The sequence below is a fragment of the Pantherophis guttatus genome, chromosome 4 (assembly GCF_059756535.1).
Source record: "Pantherophis guttatus breed Tessera chromosome 4, ASM5975653v1, whole genome shotgun sequence".
In the NCBI taxonomy this organism is placed as follows: Eukaryota; Metazoa; Chordata; class Lepidosauria; order Squamata; family Colubridae; genus Pantherophis; species Pantherophis guttatus.
The window spans coordinates 59,998,503-60,015,325 of record NC_142066.1 but is presented as its reverse complement, the minus strand read 5'-3'; the positions used below and the strand labels follow the sequence as shown (position 1 = coordinate 60,015,325).

The following is a 16,823-nucleotide window of genomic DNA, read 5'->3' as shown; positions in this document are numbered from 1 at the left end:
AGTACAGAAGAATGAGAGATGGACTGAGTTCTTTCTCTTGATCCTCCTTTCCCTAATACTAATCATTTTGGGTTTGAAGTGAAACCTCTATTAATGCCAAGAGATGCTCTCTCTTAGAAAAAAAAATTAAAAATTATTTTTAAAAACCAAGACAATGGTAGGTGGACAAAGTTTTAAGTGTAGGGTCCTTTTGTGGAACACATTATCCTCTATATCTTCTTTCATTCCAAGTGGAGCAGGTTATCTATTCTACTCATTTCATTAAGCAAAGCCAATATTTTGATAGATGCTCCTATTGGAAACAACAATCCCACTTAGTTTACTTTACAAAATTAAATGCCATCTTCAGTGTACATTATAACTATAAAAGTAAAACACAAACACACATCCTTCACATTCTATACAATTGAATTGAAAATCTGATATTGCATTAATATTGCACAATACAACAGAATTCAATATAGTTATTACCCTGAAAGAAACTGTTTTTCAGCCTATTTGTCCTTGTTTTTATTATCCTGTAGCGTCTGCCAGATGGTAACACTTCTGATTTTGTCTTGATCTGGAAAACAAACCTCAGTTTAGTTGTGCATAGGTTTTTGACATTACATCAGAGCAAAATGGAGAATATCCTTGTTTGGCCTGCTTCAGACAACCTGGTTCACTTTTGTTTTAGAAACAAATAGCCCTCAACTTACAACTACAATTGGGGTCAGAACTTCCATTGCTAAGAGGGGTGACTGTTAAATGAGTTGTGCTTGGTTTTATTATCTTTTTTGCTGTGATTATTAAATGAATCACATGGTCATTAAGCAATTTCGGCTTTCCCATTGACTTTGTTTGTTGAAGTCAGCTGGCAGTTACCTGACCCTGGGACATCATAAATACATGCTGGTTGCCAAGCACTCAAATTTTGATCATGGTTCCATGGGGTTCCAGTTATAAGTTTGAGGATCAGTCATAAGTATGAGGATTAAACTTTTTTCAGCACCATCATAACTTTGAATAATTGCTAAGCAAATAGTTCAGAGACTTTACAAAGTGAAGGATTACTTGTAGCAGAAATTTAGCAAGATTTATTTTTATATTCCAATGAATTACCTTTCCATTTTTTCTTCCCTTTATTTCTATCAAAATCTATTAGTATGATAAATTATTATTTCCATATATCTGAAGGTATTTCTCCAAATTATCAGATCCAGTTTCCTTATTTCTCAGGACATTTTGCCAACTGTCTTTAATATATCTTTGTTTGATATAGTTAATGTAAGTTCTTGTATTTTATCTGTTTGTTCATTCATTTGATTTACATATTGCCCAACTCCAGACCAACTCTAGGCAGCTCTTAGTATAGCAACAAATCACAAAAATATATAATCTATATGGAAAGCATTAAATGAAATGATAAATCAAGCTATCAACACAGAAGAATATATTACATACCCAGCAAGGGGCTGCAGCTCATCTAACTCAGGGTCTGGGAAGAAAAGCAGACACTTCAGAACACTGTTAATGTGGAAGCTACCTGAATTCAGGGTGATTCTCATTATAGAAGGCAGATGCTGTAACAGAGAAGTCATGCTTTCTCGGTCTCAGTAGATGACACTTGTTTGTTTGATTGAAGGAACCCAGAACATGCCAACCTTGTTGCTTTGAACCAGCTGGGCAGACTCCACAGGATATAAAGTAATTAGTCCTTAAGTCATGTAGGGCTTTATACGTCATAACCAGCACCTTGGATTGCACCCAGCAGCAAACTGGCTACTGATGCAATTTGCAAGGCAAGACTCATGTGAACACACTGAAGTATATCCATCACTGTTCATGCCACTGTATTCTGACCTACTTGAAGCTACCAAGGACAGCTTCATAGAGCATTTTGCAGCAATAGAGAATTTTATTAATTCATGTATTAATTTTATATCTTGCCTTTCTACCAGCAAATGGAGCTCAGAATGTTAGGAGATAAAAAATAATAATATTTCTTTACAATTCATCAAGAATTTTAGAAGACATACAAATAACAAGCAAAACAAACAAGAATGGACAAGTCAGTATATTCTCTCCATCCTGATCCTAAAGTTGTTCTCAACCAAGTCCAGTCTGTAACTTTTTCTGTGGATTTTAAAGAAATAATATATGAAAATTCTAAAAAATCTTCAGAGATTCTTTAAATTTTCACTCTTTATCCCAATCTGCACCTATCATAATAACAGATTTTATACTTGCACTCCTTTATTGTTGTTGTTGTTTACAAATCTGTGGCTAAGATGTTATAGTGAGAAGGATAACCCCATGAATCTATATATTCAAGAAGACTAGAATACTATTTGTGCCTTTGTTTCTTTGCCAGCAGTAATATTTAAAAAACATTTTCTATCTCTTTCTTTATACAGATCTAGCAGTTCTTGAAATTTATGCAGTTCACATATATGAGTTATACACCTGCACAGAATTCTATCTAAAATCTGACTAAATCAATCTAATGGGAATTATTTAGCCTTATATATTAATTTTATTAAAATTTTAGATTGGGAGGAGATTGGCAATCAACGGAGATCATGCAACAATGGGTGCCATCACTGCCTGCACCATTGCATTCTGGAGCAGCTGTAACTGGTGCATGTTATTGCTTCGCCTTTCCTAATTAATTTCCTATAAAAGCTTAAACTAGGAGCAAAAGGAATGAGAAAATAATTTTTGAACTTTTATTTGACTTTTTGTAAATTTTCCACATAAACTGAGAAGAATATAATCTTAGGCTAAAATTTATCAGAATTAGATAGAACCTATTCAGGACTTTCTACAGTCCACAGATTTTTTTGTTAGACTCCCATTATCCATGTGACAAGGCACAACTCATGCTACAATCTGGAATCTTGGACTAAGATGTTTAAAGCCCTTTCTGAGTTTTACTTACATCCAGATTCACTATGTTGTTGTTTTTTGTCTGCTTCTTTAAACCTTTCAGCTGGTTTTAACAATATTGACATTCTCATATACAGCTTCCACTTTTGGTTGCTGTTGCATCCTTAACTGGTCTCGTTCTTGCCTACGTTTGACCTAACAATTATATTGTATTTTATTCTTTTGTTGTATTGTGAGCTCCCAGTGCCTTTTGGAGTTGAATGGCACCTAAATCAAATGAATTAAATTAAATTTACAGATAACTGTTCAAAGAATTATAGCTATTAGTGAGTAATCATTCATTACATTCATCTCTATTCTTCTCATTCTAGTATTCCAAAGAATTGCTACACAATTCAAAATCAGTCTGGGGAGAGTTGATACCAAAAACACTGAATTTTCAGTTGAGAAAATCAAATTTTCTCAGGTATTACAAATCTGAAGAATATTGCTCTAATATATTACTACTCTGTTTCTTGTTGCATAGGTCAGTCGTCTGCTGATCTTGGGAGGTGCCAACATCAATTACAGGACTGAAGTGCTAAACAATGCCCCAATTTTGTGTGTCCAGTCTCACCTTGGTTACTCTGAGATGGTAGCCTTGCTGTTGGAGTTTGGAGCAAACGTTGATGCCTCTTCTGAAAGTGGCTTAACATCTCTTGGTTATGCTGCTGCTGCTGGATATTTAAGCATTGTGGCACTTTTATGCAAGAAGAGAGCCAAGGTGATGAAGGGGTTGGAATGAGTGACTACTAAGTTGGCATAGTTGAGCTATCAAGAACAGTAGTCACCAACTGGTGGTCGGTGGACCACTGGTGGTCCGCGTGAAAATTTTGGTGGTCCACAGAAATTTTTTTTGCATTTTTTATATTGCACTAAATCAGGGGTTCTCAAACTATGGCTCCTGGGGCGGATACGTGCAATGAACTTTTGTGTTACTGCAGAGAGTCTCCCTCTGCAGGGTTTTTTTATGTGGGTTGGAGGGGAGAGAAATTCTGACTTGGAATCTGCTCCAGCCTCCTGGTGTGGGGCTTTGGCCGAAGGCTGGAGGGAAGCGCCGCTGGTGGCGAAGAGCCGGAGGGCCTTGTTCCAGTGGGACTGTGTCATGGCCTGGAATTGGCTGACCTTCTCAGCCCGCTGAGCCTCCAGGCGCCGGTACATGGCCTTGCACTCCCGCAGATCTTCCTTCTGCTTGGAAAGCCTATGTTCCTAGTCCTCAGTGAGGTGCTTCTGCTGAGCCTCCTCGGTCAGATCCAATTTGAACTGAACCAGCTGTTTTGCCAACTCTTTCTCCTGGTGGCTGCTTAGCTACAACAACCACTTCCTGTTGGGGCCCTAAGGAGCCCAGGCAGGCAGGAAAGGAGTGGGTGGGAGGAGCGAGTAGAGGCTGACGAGGTGCCCCTTGATGTGTCATTAAATTGGCCACGCCCACCCAGTCACATGACCACTTAGCCACGCCCACCCAGCCAGTCATTAGGCAGATCATATTAGTGGTCTGCGGAATTTAAAATTATGAATTAAGTGGTCCCTGAGGTCCGAAAGGTTGGTGACCCCTGATGTAGAACACTAAAGTGGGATTGGGATGCAATACGGTGGAATTGCTCTTTAATTTATTTGAATCAGATAAGTGACTATATTTTTCTGATTAAACATCTAGTGGAAGAATAAAATATTCTATATAAAATAGAATAGGGATGTGCATTTCATATTTGGATCTGAAAAGATGCTATGGAGCCATTGTTGGGGATTTTTTTTTCTGCCTTTGAAAACCAGAAGCTTCCTTCTTCCTTCAGGAGTTTTAGGCAGGTTACTCCTTCAAAAACTACAATATACTGCACTAAATATTCCTATCAGTACTTTCCTAACTGTCAATATCAGGATGGGCTCCCTCCACCAATGTACAGTAATTAAGTAATGGATTGGGGTTTTCTTTTGACCATCTTCCTCTAAGAATTATCAAAGAAGTTGGGGCTATGCTTATTGGTTAATTCTTCATAGTGACACAGTGAAATGACCTTTACATGCAGCTTTCTTGCACACTAAAGATACTCAATTTGTCATTGTTCGATAATGATTCAGATATACCCATTATCATGCACACATCAGCTCTACTGCCTCTTCCAATCTTAATAAATGGGGAGGAGTGTATTTTAGAGTCTTGATTCAGGAGAGGCAATTTGAACATTGATTTATTGGAAAGGACAGTCTATGTATACTTGGGAGGCCATGATTGCTATGCATACACCTTGCTCCCTATGCCTACACAGAAGCTGTAGGTATCTCCAGCTATTACTGAAGGAGGGGACTTTGAGGAAGCTGGACATAGGTGAGCAGAAGAGAATAGCATAGTGACTCTCCAATTACTTTTCAGATTTGCAGACTAGAGAAGACTTTATTGCTGGAAGGGAAGATTTTAGATAATGGGTATCAACTGGCTGTGGTTGAAGCAGGGTCTAAACAGTGATGAATATGAAGTAGTGGGAGGAAAAACACTATCCATTTTTGCAACTTGGTCTGTAAAAAGAACTTTCTGTGATGGGAGACAGAGAATGAGAGGGGAAATGCCACCCATTTAAGGGGTGTTTTCTGATCCTTCCAATCAAACAGAGTGGATGGGAATGGAGAATGTGAAGAAGAAGATGGTGAAGTGGATGCATTGGGAGTTAGAATTGTCAATATTTCAGAAGGCAACCACTACCTAACACTAAGCATAAGAAACAAAAGGAAAAATGTTAGAGTTGGGATTTCATTTTCATCACTATCTAAAGATAAAATCCATAGAATGATTTGTGTGGCTTGTAAATAATTTTACTGTCAGTCCTTGACTTACAATATCAATTGGGACTGGGATTCCCATCGATAAATGATGCAGCTGTAAAACATCACCACCTACTTAGTGATGAAAATCTCTGCAGTTGCAATTGTTATCATTAATCAAATCCCATAGTTGTTTGACAAGGCAACTTTCTGCCAGTTTCCAACAACCAAAGTTCATGGGGAAACCAACAACAAGCTGTAAGTCCCACACTGTGAAGTAGATAAGTAGCTGCTGGTGGTGATGGGGGGGGGGATGGATGGGGAGAGGAAGAGGGAAGGGGAGGATGCACAAGGAGATGCATAAGAGGTGTGAATCAAGAAGAGTGTACAAAGGTGTGTGAGGGTGAATGGTGAATCGAGGGTGCAAGAGTTAAGCGCAAGCTGGGGACAGGATGGGAGTGAGGGTGAGGTGCAGATATAAGTACGAACCTGTTGCTGAACACACAGATCACAATCACATGACCATAGTCATGTTGGTTCAAAATTCCAACAACAGAGCATAGCCACCATTTGCCGTTGTAACTTTGAACATTTGCTAAATGAATGACTGTAGGTCAAGGACTACTTATATTATAGAGGGCACCCAATTTTAGGAATTTATTCTGGCTAATTCTGCATATATTTGGACAGAGAAACATAGTAGAAATATTTCTATATGAATATTGCATTAAGTAATGATAGTTACTGAAACAGTTTAATTTTAATTGTGGTTTTTCTTTTGTTGCTAAGGTGGATCACTTGGACAAGAATGGTCAGTGTGCATTGGTACATGCAGCTCTTAGAGGCCACCTGGAGGTTGTCAAATTTTTGATTCAGTGTGACTGGACAATGGCTGGACAGCTACAAGGAGTGTTCAAAAAAAGCCAGGCCATTCAACAAGCACTCATTGCTGCTGCTAGCATGGGATATACTGAGGTAAACTGTTATGTAGTCTTGCTGAATGGCTACGTAGCCTTCAAATTAGATATATTTATTCAAGATCCTGGTCAATAACTCTTCATTGAAGTTTGAAAGAAGTGAGTCTCCTGAGAAGGGCAGCATATAAATCAAATTAAAAAAAAAAAAGAATTGCCACTATTCAGGGAGACCGAAATATGATGAGCATAGTTTTAAAACTGGGTGAAGAAACATTGATAATTTAAACTAGGCTGATATTAAACTACTTTAAAAATGCTAAACATGCAATTGATCTTCCTCTGTTTTAAATTTTATATTCAGCTTTTATGTTTTCAACATTTTGTTTGTAACTGCCCAGAGGAAGATTGGCATTTTCTGAATATTATTGATTGATTAATTAGTTAAAAAGTTCTAGTAATGAAAGTCAAGAAAAGGAAAAAATAAGATTAAATATAAAGAAGAACAAACTAATGACAACAGATCCCACAACCAGCTTTAAAACTGACAATGAAGATAATTGAAGTGGTGGACGTTCCTATCTTTAGGATTGTCTATCAACTGTAAAAGAAACAGCAGACAAGAAGTACACTAAAGACCAGAACTTAATAGAGTAGCAGTTAGGGTCTTGAAACGATATTCAGATACAATATTGTGTCTATACTTAACAAACACCAGAATTATGCAAGCAATGGATTTTGTTGTGACTGTCAACTTGCAAAGCTTTCAAGTTGCCATGAGCAGGAGGGAAACTTTCGGAAACTTCACAGTGACACTCTATGGAAGCAAAGATTGGATTTTGAAAAAGCAAGATAAGATAGAATAGTGTTGTTTTGCATTTTGGTGTTAGAGAAGACTTCTGAGAATACGATGAATAGCCAAGGGGGGAAAAAACCCAAATTGACCATATAACAAATCAATCCAGTTTTCACTTAAGGCACAAATGACTAGGTTCATTTGGAAGAAAAGAGAAGAGAGTGACGACTGACCAGTAGCAAAATTGGTAAAATCAGTTACAGTGGCAGTGGATGCAACATTTGAAGATCTGAAGAACCAGACTGGGGATAGATCATCCTGGAAGTCTATTTATGCTAAGAATTAACATCAACTTTAAGTTTAGCAATCAGATAATGACCACTCTGCTAGAGGAGATATTAAGAAAAAGTGCTGTGGTCAAAATGATCAAATCTTAAGATCCTGGTACTGGACTAGATAAGGCATGTATGTCCAATGCACAGTGCATGGGCCACATGTGGCCCCACAAAATAACAAAAAAAATATAAAAAATAAGACACTTGTTATTTATATACAGTAACTGTATTATATATTTTATATGTGGCCCAAGTCAATTCATCTTCACTCAGTACAGCATAGGTAAGCCAAAAGGTTGAGCAACCATGATATATAGAGCTTTAAAAATCAATATTTTAAATATATCCATACACACACACACACACATTCTCTCTTTGAAAATTAATTTTTAATAAATATTTTACATAAATAAAAGATTAATACAAAAATATACAAAGAAAAGAAAGAAAAGGAGATGAGAAAATTGCAGAATAAAGTTAAAGAAAGGAAGAAAAAATAGAAATGATTTCCTCCTCTTTACAAAAGTTACAGATTAATTCATTATTCCACTTTCTTTCTTAATATTACAATAATTCCTTCAGACCCTTATTCAGTCTCTTTTTTCAGTCATTAAATCTAGATATCACAATTTCACTTTCTTCCATTTTCAATAAAAAGTCTATAAAAGGCTGTAGTCTAGTTTCAATTCAATATTAACCTTCAAAATTCTTTTTGTCTTTTTTTTTTTTTGCTTCTCACAAATCCACCATGTGTGGTAAGATGTTCCTTCTTTTTTTTTTGCTTTTCACATGTGTGGTAAAATGTTCATGTTTATTACAATTTCAACATTGATTGGAAGTACTTTTATGCATATTAGATAATTTCTCTAGTGTCATATCAGCAATATATCATTTTGTAAAAGTTCTCTTTTAACACAACATTAATTTCAGTTCCTTTAGGCACATGCTTTCCCATTAATCTATTTGTATGTTGTAGCTAAAATTCTTGCCTATTTTATTATGTAGTCTTTGACTTGTTCCTCTTCAATTTCAAATTTCAACAAAAATGTATACATTTTTGCAGTCAGATGTTCATTATTTGTACACAGGTCAATTTTTAAGCTCCATCTTGTATTGTTCAATCCCTACAACTATTTACTTGCATTAAATATTTATCCTAATTATGCATACGAAAACTATGGAAAACTAAATCCCTCTGCAATTGTTCTCTTGATTTCAACTTGAACTTTATTAATAAATTGTGATATGTTGACCATTTTTCTTTGCCTGCTGTTTATTATAAAATGCTTTCAGTGCTGAGAACATAAAGGTATCTGTGGATGCAACCTAGGTTTATATTTATTCCATAATCTTAATGTGGTATTTCTTACATAATTATTTGTGAAATCTACATTAACTTTATTGTACCATAAAAACCCATGCAATGCAAAGCTGGCATTGTAAAACTTTAATTTGCTATGAGACATTTTTCCTTTTTGGAGATCACTTGAAAATGCTTCCATTTTCATTTTTATCTCCATCATTTTACCATTTTGCTGTACTTTACTTTACTTTTATTAGACTTCTATGCCGCCCTTCTCCCGAAGGACTCAGGGCGGTGTAAGCCGTATTAAAACACATAAAATTTACAAAATTTAAAAACCATTAAAATCAAATATACAAAAATTTGGTCCACAAATTAAAAACTGACATACACCCATTAAAATTCATATTCATCCCGGCTTGTTGAAACAAGAGGGCCTTCAGGGCACGGTGAAAGGTGCGCAGGTGGGGGATCTTACGCACATCTAGGGGCAGCTCATTCCAGAGGGCTGGTGCCCCCACAGAGAAGGCTCTCCCCCTGGGCATCGCCAGTCAACATTGTTTGGCCGACGGCACCCTGAGGAGCCCCTCTCTGTGGGAGCATATTGGCCGGTGGGAGGCTGTCAATGGCAGAAGGTGGTCTCGTATATACCCCGGTCCTAAGCCATGGAGCGCTTTAAAGGTGGTGACCAACACCTTGAATCACATCCGGAAGACCACTGGGAGCCAGTGCAGCTCTCACAGGAGAGGTATCACGTGGGTGCCCCCATAATCACAACCTGTATAAATTGTCCTTTCATAAATGCTTTAATTGCAATCCAAACTATGTTTATGTCCATGCCTTTATTTAATCTCAAAGCATTTCAAGTTCTCTACAGTACCTCAATTATTGATTCTTTTTGTAGCAAAGTTTCATTTAGCCCCTATCTGCAAATTCTGCTTTTACTATATATATTAGTAGATAGCACATTTATTAGAAATCCAGAATGTATCTATTTTTGAGAAAGATCTGTGCCTTTCAAAAAAATATTATATTCTTCAGAATCACCATTTTGACCACTTCAATATATATATATATATATATAATTTACTTACCTCATAGTTCATCTATACTATAAATTCTTCAAGTTTTTTATTCATGTTTTCTTGCATATTTGTACATTTTCCTCCGTTCTCTGATAGTAGCCAGATCTCTTTTAATTAATGCAGACAAGATACAATACTGATGCTGTACATTTCCTCCTAATTCTTCAAACTTCCTTTGTAAAGACTGGCATAATCCCTTATTTCTGTTTGTTGAGTTTCTGATCCTTTAATGCCTTCTTCAACTTTTGCTGCTTATCTAATAGTAGGCATTTTTTTCTAATTTGTAATCCAGAAAAGAGAACTAAAAATAAAAAAGAACCTTTTCTGTCTTTCACTCTTTAATCCCTTTTGGCATACCATACTACTATAATCACATGAGCTTTCTGTTCCTCTTTTCCACTTATGTCTTTATTTAGCAAAATTAGCCAATCATCCTTCTTAGAAACATTAAATATTTCCCTTTTCCATGGATTTGTGTATTATTTATTTAATTTAAAATACTTTAAATAAGGCAATACTCCAAATTTAACTCTCCCTTTAGTCCATTTTTAACTTTTGCATTCCAAACTTCCAGCAAGCTTTTTGCTTTTAATTATCTTTATATCCTTAGTTTTCCTTAATTTTTCCCAAGGATGAAAGGCACATTCACCCAGATGGGTTTGGGCACTCAGTCTCTTTACACTTTAAATTTTCTCCATCCAAAAGTGTTTTAGAAAATGGATTAGACAACTCCTGTCTTTTAAACAAGCTTTGCTTGGGGCTACGAGCAAGCTGTTTTCTCTTTGGACTTCTGGCACTCTTTCCTGCTATAAGAACCCTCTGGATACTCCTTTCCTCACAAAGATCTCAAGTGAGCAATTTCACATCTTTCTCCTTGTCCAGAGAAACTTCATTTTCTCAGGCTCACTGTCTGGCTGTCAGTCTTTGCTTCTGTATCTTTGCAGTGGATGGAAAAATCCTAGTTGCATGTCTTTAACCAGAAGTTTGAATTGATCATTCATGATTAAGGTATAAGTGATTAATTTGCTAATTAGAACTTCTGATTTAAAATTTAATTTAATATTACATTAATTTGTAACTTGGTGCCCATCCACTTCTTTGTCTTGGCCCCATTTTCCTTTTTGGAGTCCAATCCAGTATGCCTCTCAAGAGATAGCTTTGGGACACCCACTCACACTCGAGTTAGGTTCTTCCATTGTTAACTAAAACATAGATAATTGTACCAATAACCTATCTTCCCAGAAAAAAGAATGTTAGAATATTAACCAAACTGAACATAATGCTAGCCAGAATATTAAACATATCATACTTCATTTCAGTAGATTAAGAAAGTAGATCAAGAAAGTATTATGCTAACCTTTTAGTTTTTACATTGTTCCACTGAGTGTAGAAAGTGCATTTATCTCATAAAGACAATTATTTTAATGGTGCCAAGTAATTTGATTTGTGTGTTGTTTTGGGGGGGGGGCTGCCCACGTATTTCATGAACTGACAAGATTCTTGGTTTTTAGATTGTGTCCTACCTGCTTGATCTCCCAGAAAAAGATGAAGAGGAGGTGGAGCGAGCACAAATCAACAGTTTTGACAGCCTTTGGGGAGAGACAGGTAACTTTTTTAGCTAGAACGTTGGTATCTCTTGGGTACATAGTGGATTTATTCAAAGAGATTTGCTCTGTGGGAATTCTTTGCAGTGCCAAAATTACCTCTCTAATTTTCTAAATTTTGGGAGTGCCACATGAAATACAGGTTTTCATTTTTTTGCCAGTTAATTAGATAGCTAGGATATTAATTAAATAGCATTTGTTCAAGATTCATAAACATTATTCAATACATTAGAAAATTAGTACCCTTAGGATTCATACAGATATAGATAGACCTATTAAATAATAAATAGTAACTTTTCTGTTAGATTGATTTTCTAATCAGTAATATTTCTCAAATTTTTTAAAGATTTTGATGCAAAAAGATGTCTTTTTTCTGTAATCATTCAGTTGTATAAAAAAAATGAATTTTATTCTAGTGTAATATTCTAACTCATAGTGTGTAATGCTAGTCACATAGGCAAATAAATAATCCTCAACCTACAAATGTAAGGGAGCCTGCCCATTATAGTTACAAATGGTGGCAACAATTAAGTGACCCCTTGCTTAATGACCTCTACCACTTGCTCTCTCTATCTAGTTCCACCATTAAACTATTGCAAGGCTTGTTTAGTGAGCATGGGATATTTCATGGATGGGGAGACCCTGGGAGGGTCCATAAAAGAGGCAAACAAGCAGCAAAAAGTTTTGCAAAGCCAAAAATAGCCGGGGGGGGGGGGGAGAACACAGCTAGATTAGGCCCCAGATTTGCATTCCAATACCAGAAAGGCTTCCAAACAAGCCTCTATGCTCATCCAATGAAATCATACTGGAGGTTGCTCTTAGGAAACCGCAAACTTCTCCTGGCTCTTCTTAAGCTTTGGAGAAGTCAGCCACCTGGATTCAAATGTGGCAGCTTCAGGATGAGCTTCCCCTTGCTTAACCCCATCCTGCCCCAGAAAGCCACATTTCTTTAATAAACAAAAATCTGGGAGGCACAAACCCTCCTTTTAGGTACTGAAACTAAGCACTCTGCCTCTGCTGTTCAATCACAATCCCTTTTAACAATTTAGTTTGCTAAATTTACTGCATGCCTGAAAAGAGGGTGAAAAATTTGTATGTTACTTACCTTGAGTAACTGCCAGGCTGAAGAATACTGTAGGAAAGGAAGGAAACAAACAAAGATAAGCTTTCTGCAGCTTGTTTGTCTTAAGGACTGAAGAAAAAGTTCAGCTCAAAAGAAAAAGCGACAGTACAAACAAGCATCAATCCACAGCAGATGCTGTATTCTAAAGGGAGTCAGACAGGCAGCAAAAAGCTTTCCACAAGGAATAGTCAGAACACTGAAAATGGCAGCTGCTTCCAAGTGCTGCAGGGGGTCTTACTGGAGCTGAATGGGGGCAGAGAGGCAGGGTCCCTGAGGTCAGTTGTAAGGGCAAAGGACAGTAGGTGTACTGCAGCCACCATAAACTTGAAACAGGGCCATATTGCTGTTAAGTGACCAGTGATATATCACGGTTTACCTGTACTACAAGAATGAAATGGACTAAACTCAAATGTACTGACCTGATCTCAGCACAAATTAGAAAAATACATACATCAACTTGAAATTTATTCATATTACATCTGATACATTCTTCAATCAATCATTCTTTCATTGTTTCTACCTCAATTAATTATATTTCCCCAGACCTCTTTTGTGGATGTATTATTTTATTTATTTATTCATTTGTCACATTTCTATACTACCCATTTCACTTAAATGATTTATTGGTTGATTGTATTTTCCAGTTATTATAGATTCATTTGCATTCCTATCTGGCATTATTAATGGGAGCGCTTTTAAATGATAGAGCCCTCATTTTACCATTAACTTAAAATGAGGTTAGGGATTTGCAGGCAGGATATTTCTAGTTTCTTCACCTTTTCTATTGAAAGTAGGGATAGTTGATCAACCACTTTAAGCCTAGTTTGTAGTTTATACCTACATGATTGTAATCTATGAATAACAGAGTGTGTTTGTATGTGTGTGTGTTTGTTTTAATGCTATATTCATGCACAAATGTACATAGGTTTGTAAAATGTTTTTAAAAATTTGTAAAAACATGAAATAATCCAATCCTGGATTTCTTCCATAATTGTAGGTATGTGCATCTAGTATAAACATATATGTGGCTTAAACACAATTTCATTTTTTCTTTTTTCTTTTTCTTTTGCGTTAGTATATAAAAAGAAAGAGGAAACAATCCAAAGAAGAAAACCGGAGAAAAAGGGCAGAAAACATAATACATTATATAATTCAGTGTACACTAAAGAAGCAAATTATGAAAACACTATTCATTGCATATATGTATAAAAGGGGTGGCTTGCATCATGACAGTGCAGCACTGTTTTTGTCATTTTGATTAAAAGCCTTCAATCCTACAGATACACTGATAATGTAAAAAACTCTCACTTTTAAAATACAGCATTAAAATGCCCAATAATTTATGTATTATTTCACTCCATGCTAATTAAATCTATAATTTTTCATATTAATACATTCCAAAATGTTAGCATATAATTCAAAATCACATTTACACCTTTATTCTATATGCAAAACCATATTAAGAAAAACCTGGAAATTAAATTAAATTATTATGGAAGAAACCCACATTATATGTTTCTTATTTCATACTTCCAGAATAATGCTCTTGAGAGCTGATCCATTTTCAACATTCTATATAGATAAAAAAAAGTTTTTTATTTAATCAATTTCACCTTAAAGCCACATCTAAGATACTTTAATACTCCTAACAATAGGTTTGTTAAAATAAGTATAATAATCTTTTTGTTTCCAAATATTTTAAATAATTAAATAAAAAGGATTTAGCTCTTCCTTTGGATGAAAAGGGAAGATAAGAGGAGAAAAGTATATTGGCTAAATTTGCCGTGTTGGATTATTTGTAAAAACAATAAAATCAGGATATAAATAAAACAAATAAATAATAAAATGGCTGCTGAATTCTGGAGAAAAATATGAGAAAGAAGAGGCTCAGAATAGCTCAACCTTGACTATAACGTCCTTAAAGAGCAGTGAATATTTTGGGCAGGCTTTAAGACCCTCGCATGTACTCTAATGCTACTTTATTATAATGCTATAATAAAGTAGCATTCCTGGAATCCTTGCCATGAACTTGCTTACCTTGAAAGATGGACTGTCAACATAGGCAGCTACGTGTCTCTTCATTTCAACTTGTCATAGACAATAATATTCCTTTGAATTCTATACACACGTTGTAGATTTGGAATTATCCAAATGTATTTTAATACTGATAGTGATTCAGAGTGCTTGCTAATAATGAAATCAAAAGATGTTTTAATTGGATATGCTGATATTTTATTTTTATTAGTCCAAATTTCTCTTACAATAACCTAAAAATTTGTTATAAGCTGATTGAAAATATTATACCTCTGTTGGATTATGAATTTTAAAAAGTTTTACCTCCTGTTTTTAAACCAGAATTATTCCAAAGAATAAGTTTATCATATCAACAGACATAAAAATTTTATTACCATTTTAGCACTGCAGCCTTTAATGCTGTAAAAGTATTAGTCTTATTACTAAAAAAAGGAATTGCCCCTATTTAATACAAATAGACTTGCAAAATTGATGTTAACTCTCAGGGAGTGTGCTGCACTTCCTAATGTTACTTCTTTATTCAGCACTTTAAAAATGCTACAGCCTTTTTGCTTAGCTAATAGTTCCTATACATCTCCATCAAGATCCTCTGATTTCAGGCTCATACCAACTATAATTTTTGACTATGTTACACTTCTCCAGAACAAACAGATCCTCAGTTTGAGGCAGGGGTGAAATCCAGCAGATTCTGACAGGTTCTGGAGAATCGGTAGTGGAAATTTTGAGCAGTTCGGAGAACCATCAAATATCACCTCTGGCTGGCCCCAGAGTGCGGTGGGAATGGAGATTTTGCAATATCCTTTCACCAGGAGTGGAGTGGGAATGGAGATTTTGCAGTATCCTTCCCCTACCACGCCCACCAAGCTACATCATGCCCACCAAGCCACGCCCACAGAACCGGTAGTAAAAAAAATTGGATTTCACCACTGGTTTGAGATCCTCTAAGACTATTTGTTGCTTGAAGAACAACTGAAAACTGTGATGAGGAAGGCATGTCTACAGCTTTCACCTGATGAGTCAGTTGCTGCCTTTCCTGGAATGGGGAGCACTGAGGACAATCATTCACACTTTTGTTGGGTTCAATTGGATTATTGAAATTTGTTGCATGTGAGTCTATCCAGAAATTTCAACTAGTACAAATTGTGGGAGTATGTAGCTTATAAGTCAGAGACTTTATTGAACATATAGCACCACTTCTTTATGAATTGCAGTGGTTGCCAATCTGTTTCCAAATATAATTTAAAGTTCTGGTCACCATCAAAAAGTCTAAATGACTCTGAACTTGTGGAATGTTCAAGATCACCTATTCCAGGTAAAAATCTGCCCATCAGTTTCACATAAACTGAGAATCCCCACATATCAGAGTAGTTGTTCTACTGCTCAGAAGTGGGGAAATTAAATGAGGATTGGCAAGATTTATTACAACCATCTGACTGTGAGGTGGGTGTTGTGTCTAGTATTGGATAATCAGGAGAGTGTGGGGTGTCTAGGTAGCTGAGGGTGTTAGAGATGGAAGAAAGGGTAATGATACTATGGACAGGGGAACTTATGGTGAGGGGAGGCTTAGCTATTCCAGGGAGAGAAACATTGAAATTTTGTTTTCATTGTCAACAAGGTTTCTTTCATCATCTTTTCTTGGCTCTCTTCTGTCTTCCAGCTTTCTTTATTTTTCCCCTCCACTATTGAGTTCATTCCTTCTTTCTCTCTTTAGCTGGGTTAGTTGATTGTATGACTAGCTATAAACTCTTGCTAGCTCTGGTTGCACTACCAACAGCTAAATTTTCCAAATGTTTCTTGAGACTCTTCAGCTTAGGTTCCAAGATTTTCTTTACACTGCCTACTTGATGCTCCAAAACAAGGGAGGCTTACACGTAGTCCTTGACTTACAACCACAATTGGGATTGGAATCTTGATTGTGTGAAGCAGTCAGTAAATTATTAGGTGAGATGACACCTAATAGTAGAA

General features: G+C 36.1%; 1 protein-coding gene across 8 annotated transcripts in view; it reads left to right on the top strand.

The window, feature by feature from the left end:
• Positions 1–16,823, top strand: part of TANC2 (tetratricopeptide repeat, ankyrin repeat and coiled-coil containing 2) — a 376,797-nt gene that overhangs the window by 312,402 nt on the left and 47,572 nt on the right. For all 8 annotated transcript variants that reach the window (XM_034416164.3, XM_034416167.3, XM_034416168.3 and 5 more), the window contains 3 exons: positions 3,395–3,631; positions 6,454–6,639; positions 11,609–11,702. In XM_034416164.3, coding sequence (XP_034272055.1) covers positions 3,395–3,631; positions 6,454–6,639; positions 11,609–11,702 — 517 coding nt within the window. The remainder of the gene's footprint in view (positions 1–3,394; positions 3,632–6,453; positions 6,640–11,608; positions 11,703–16,823) is intronic.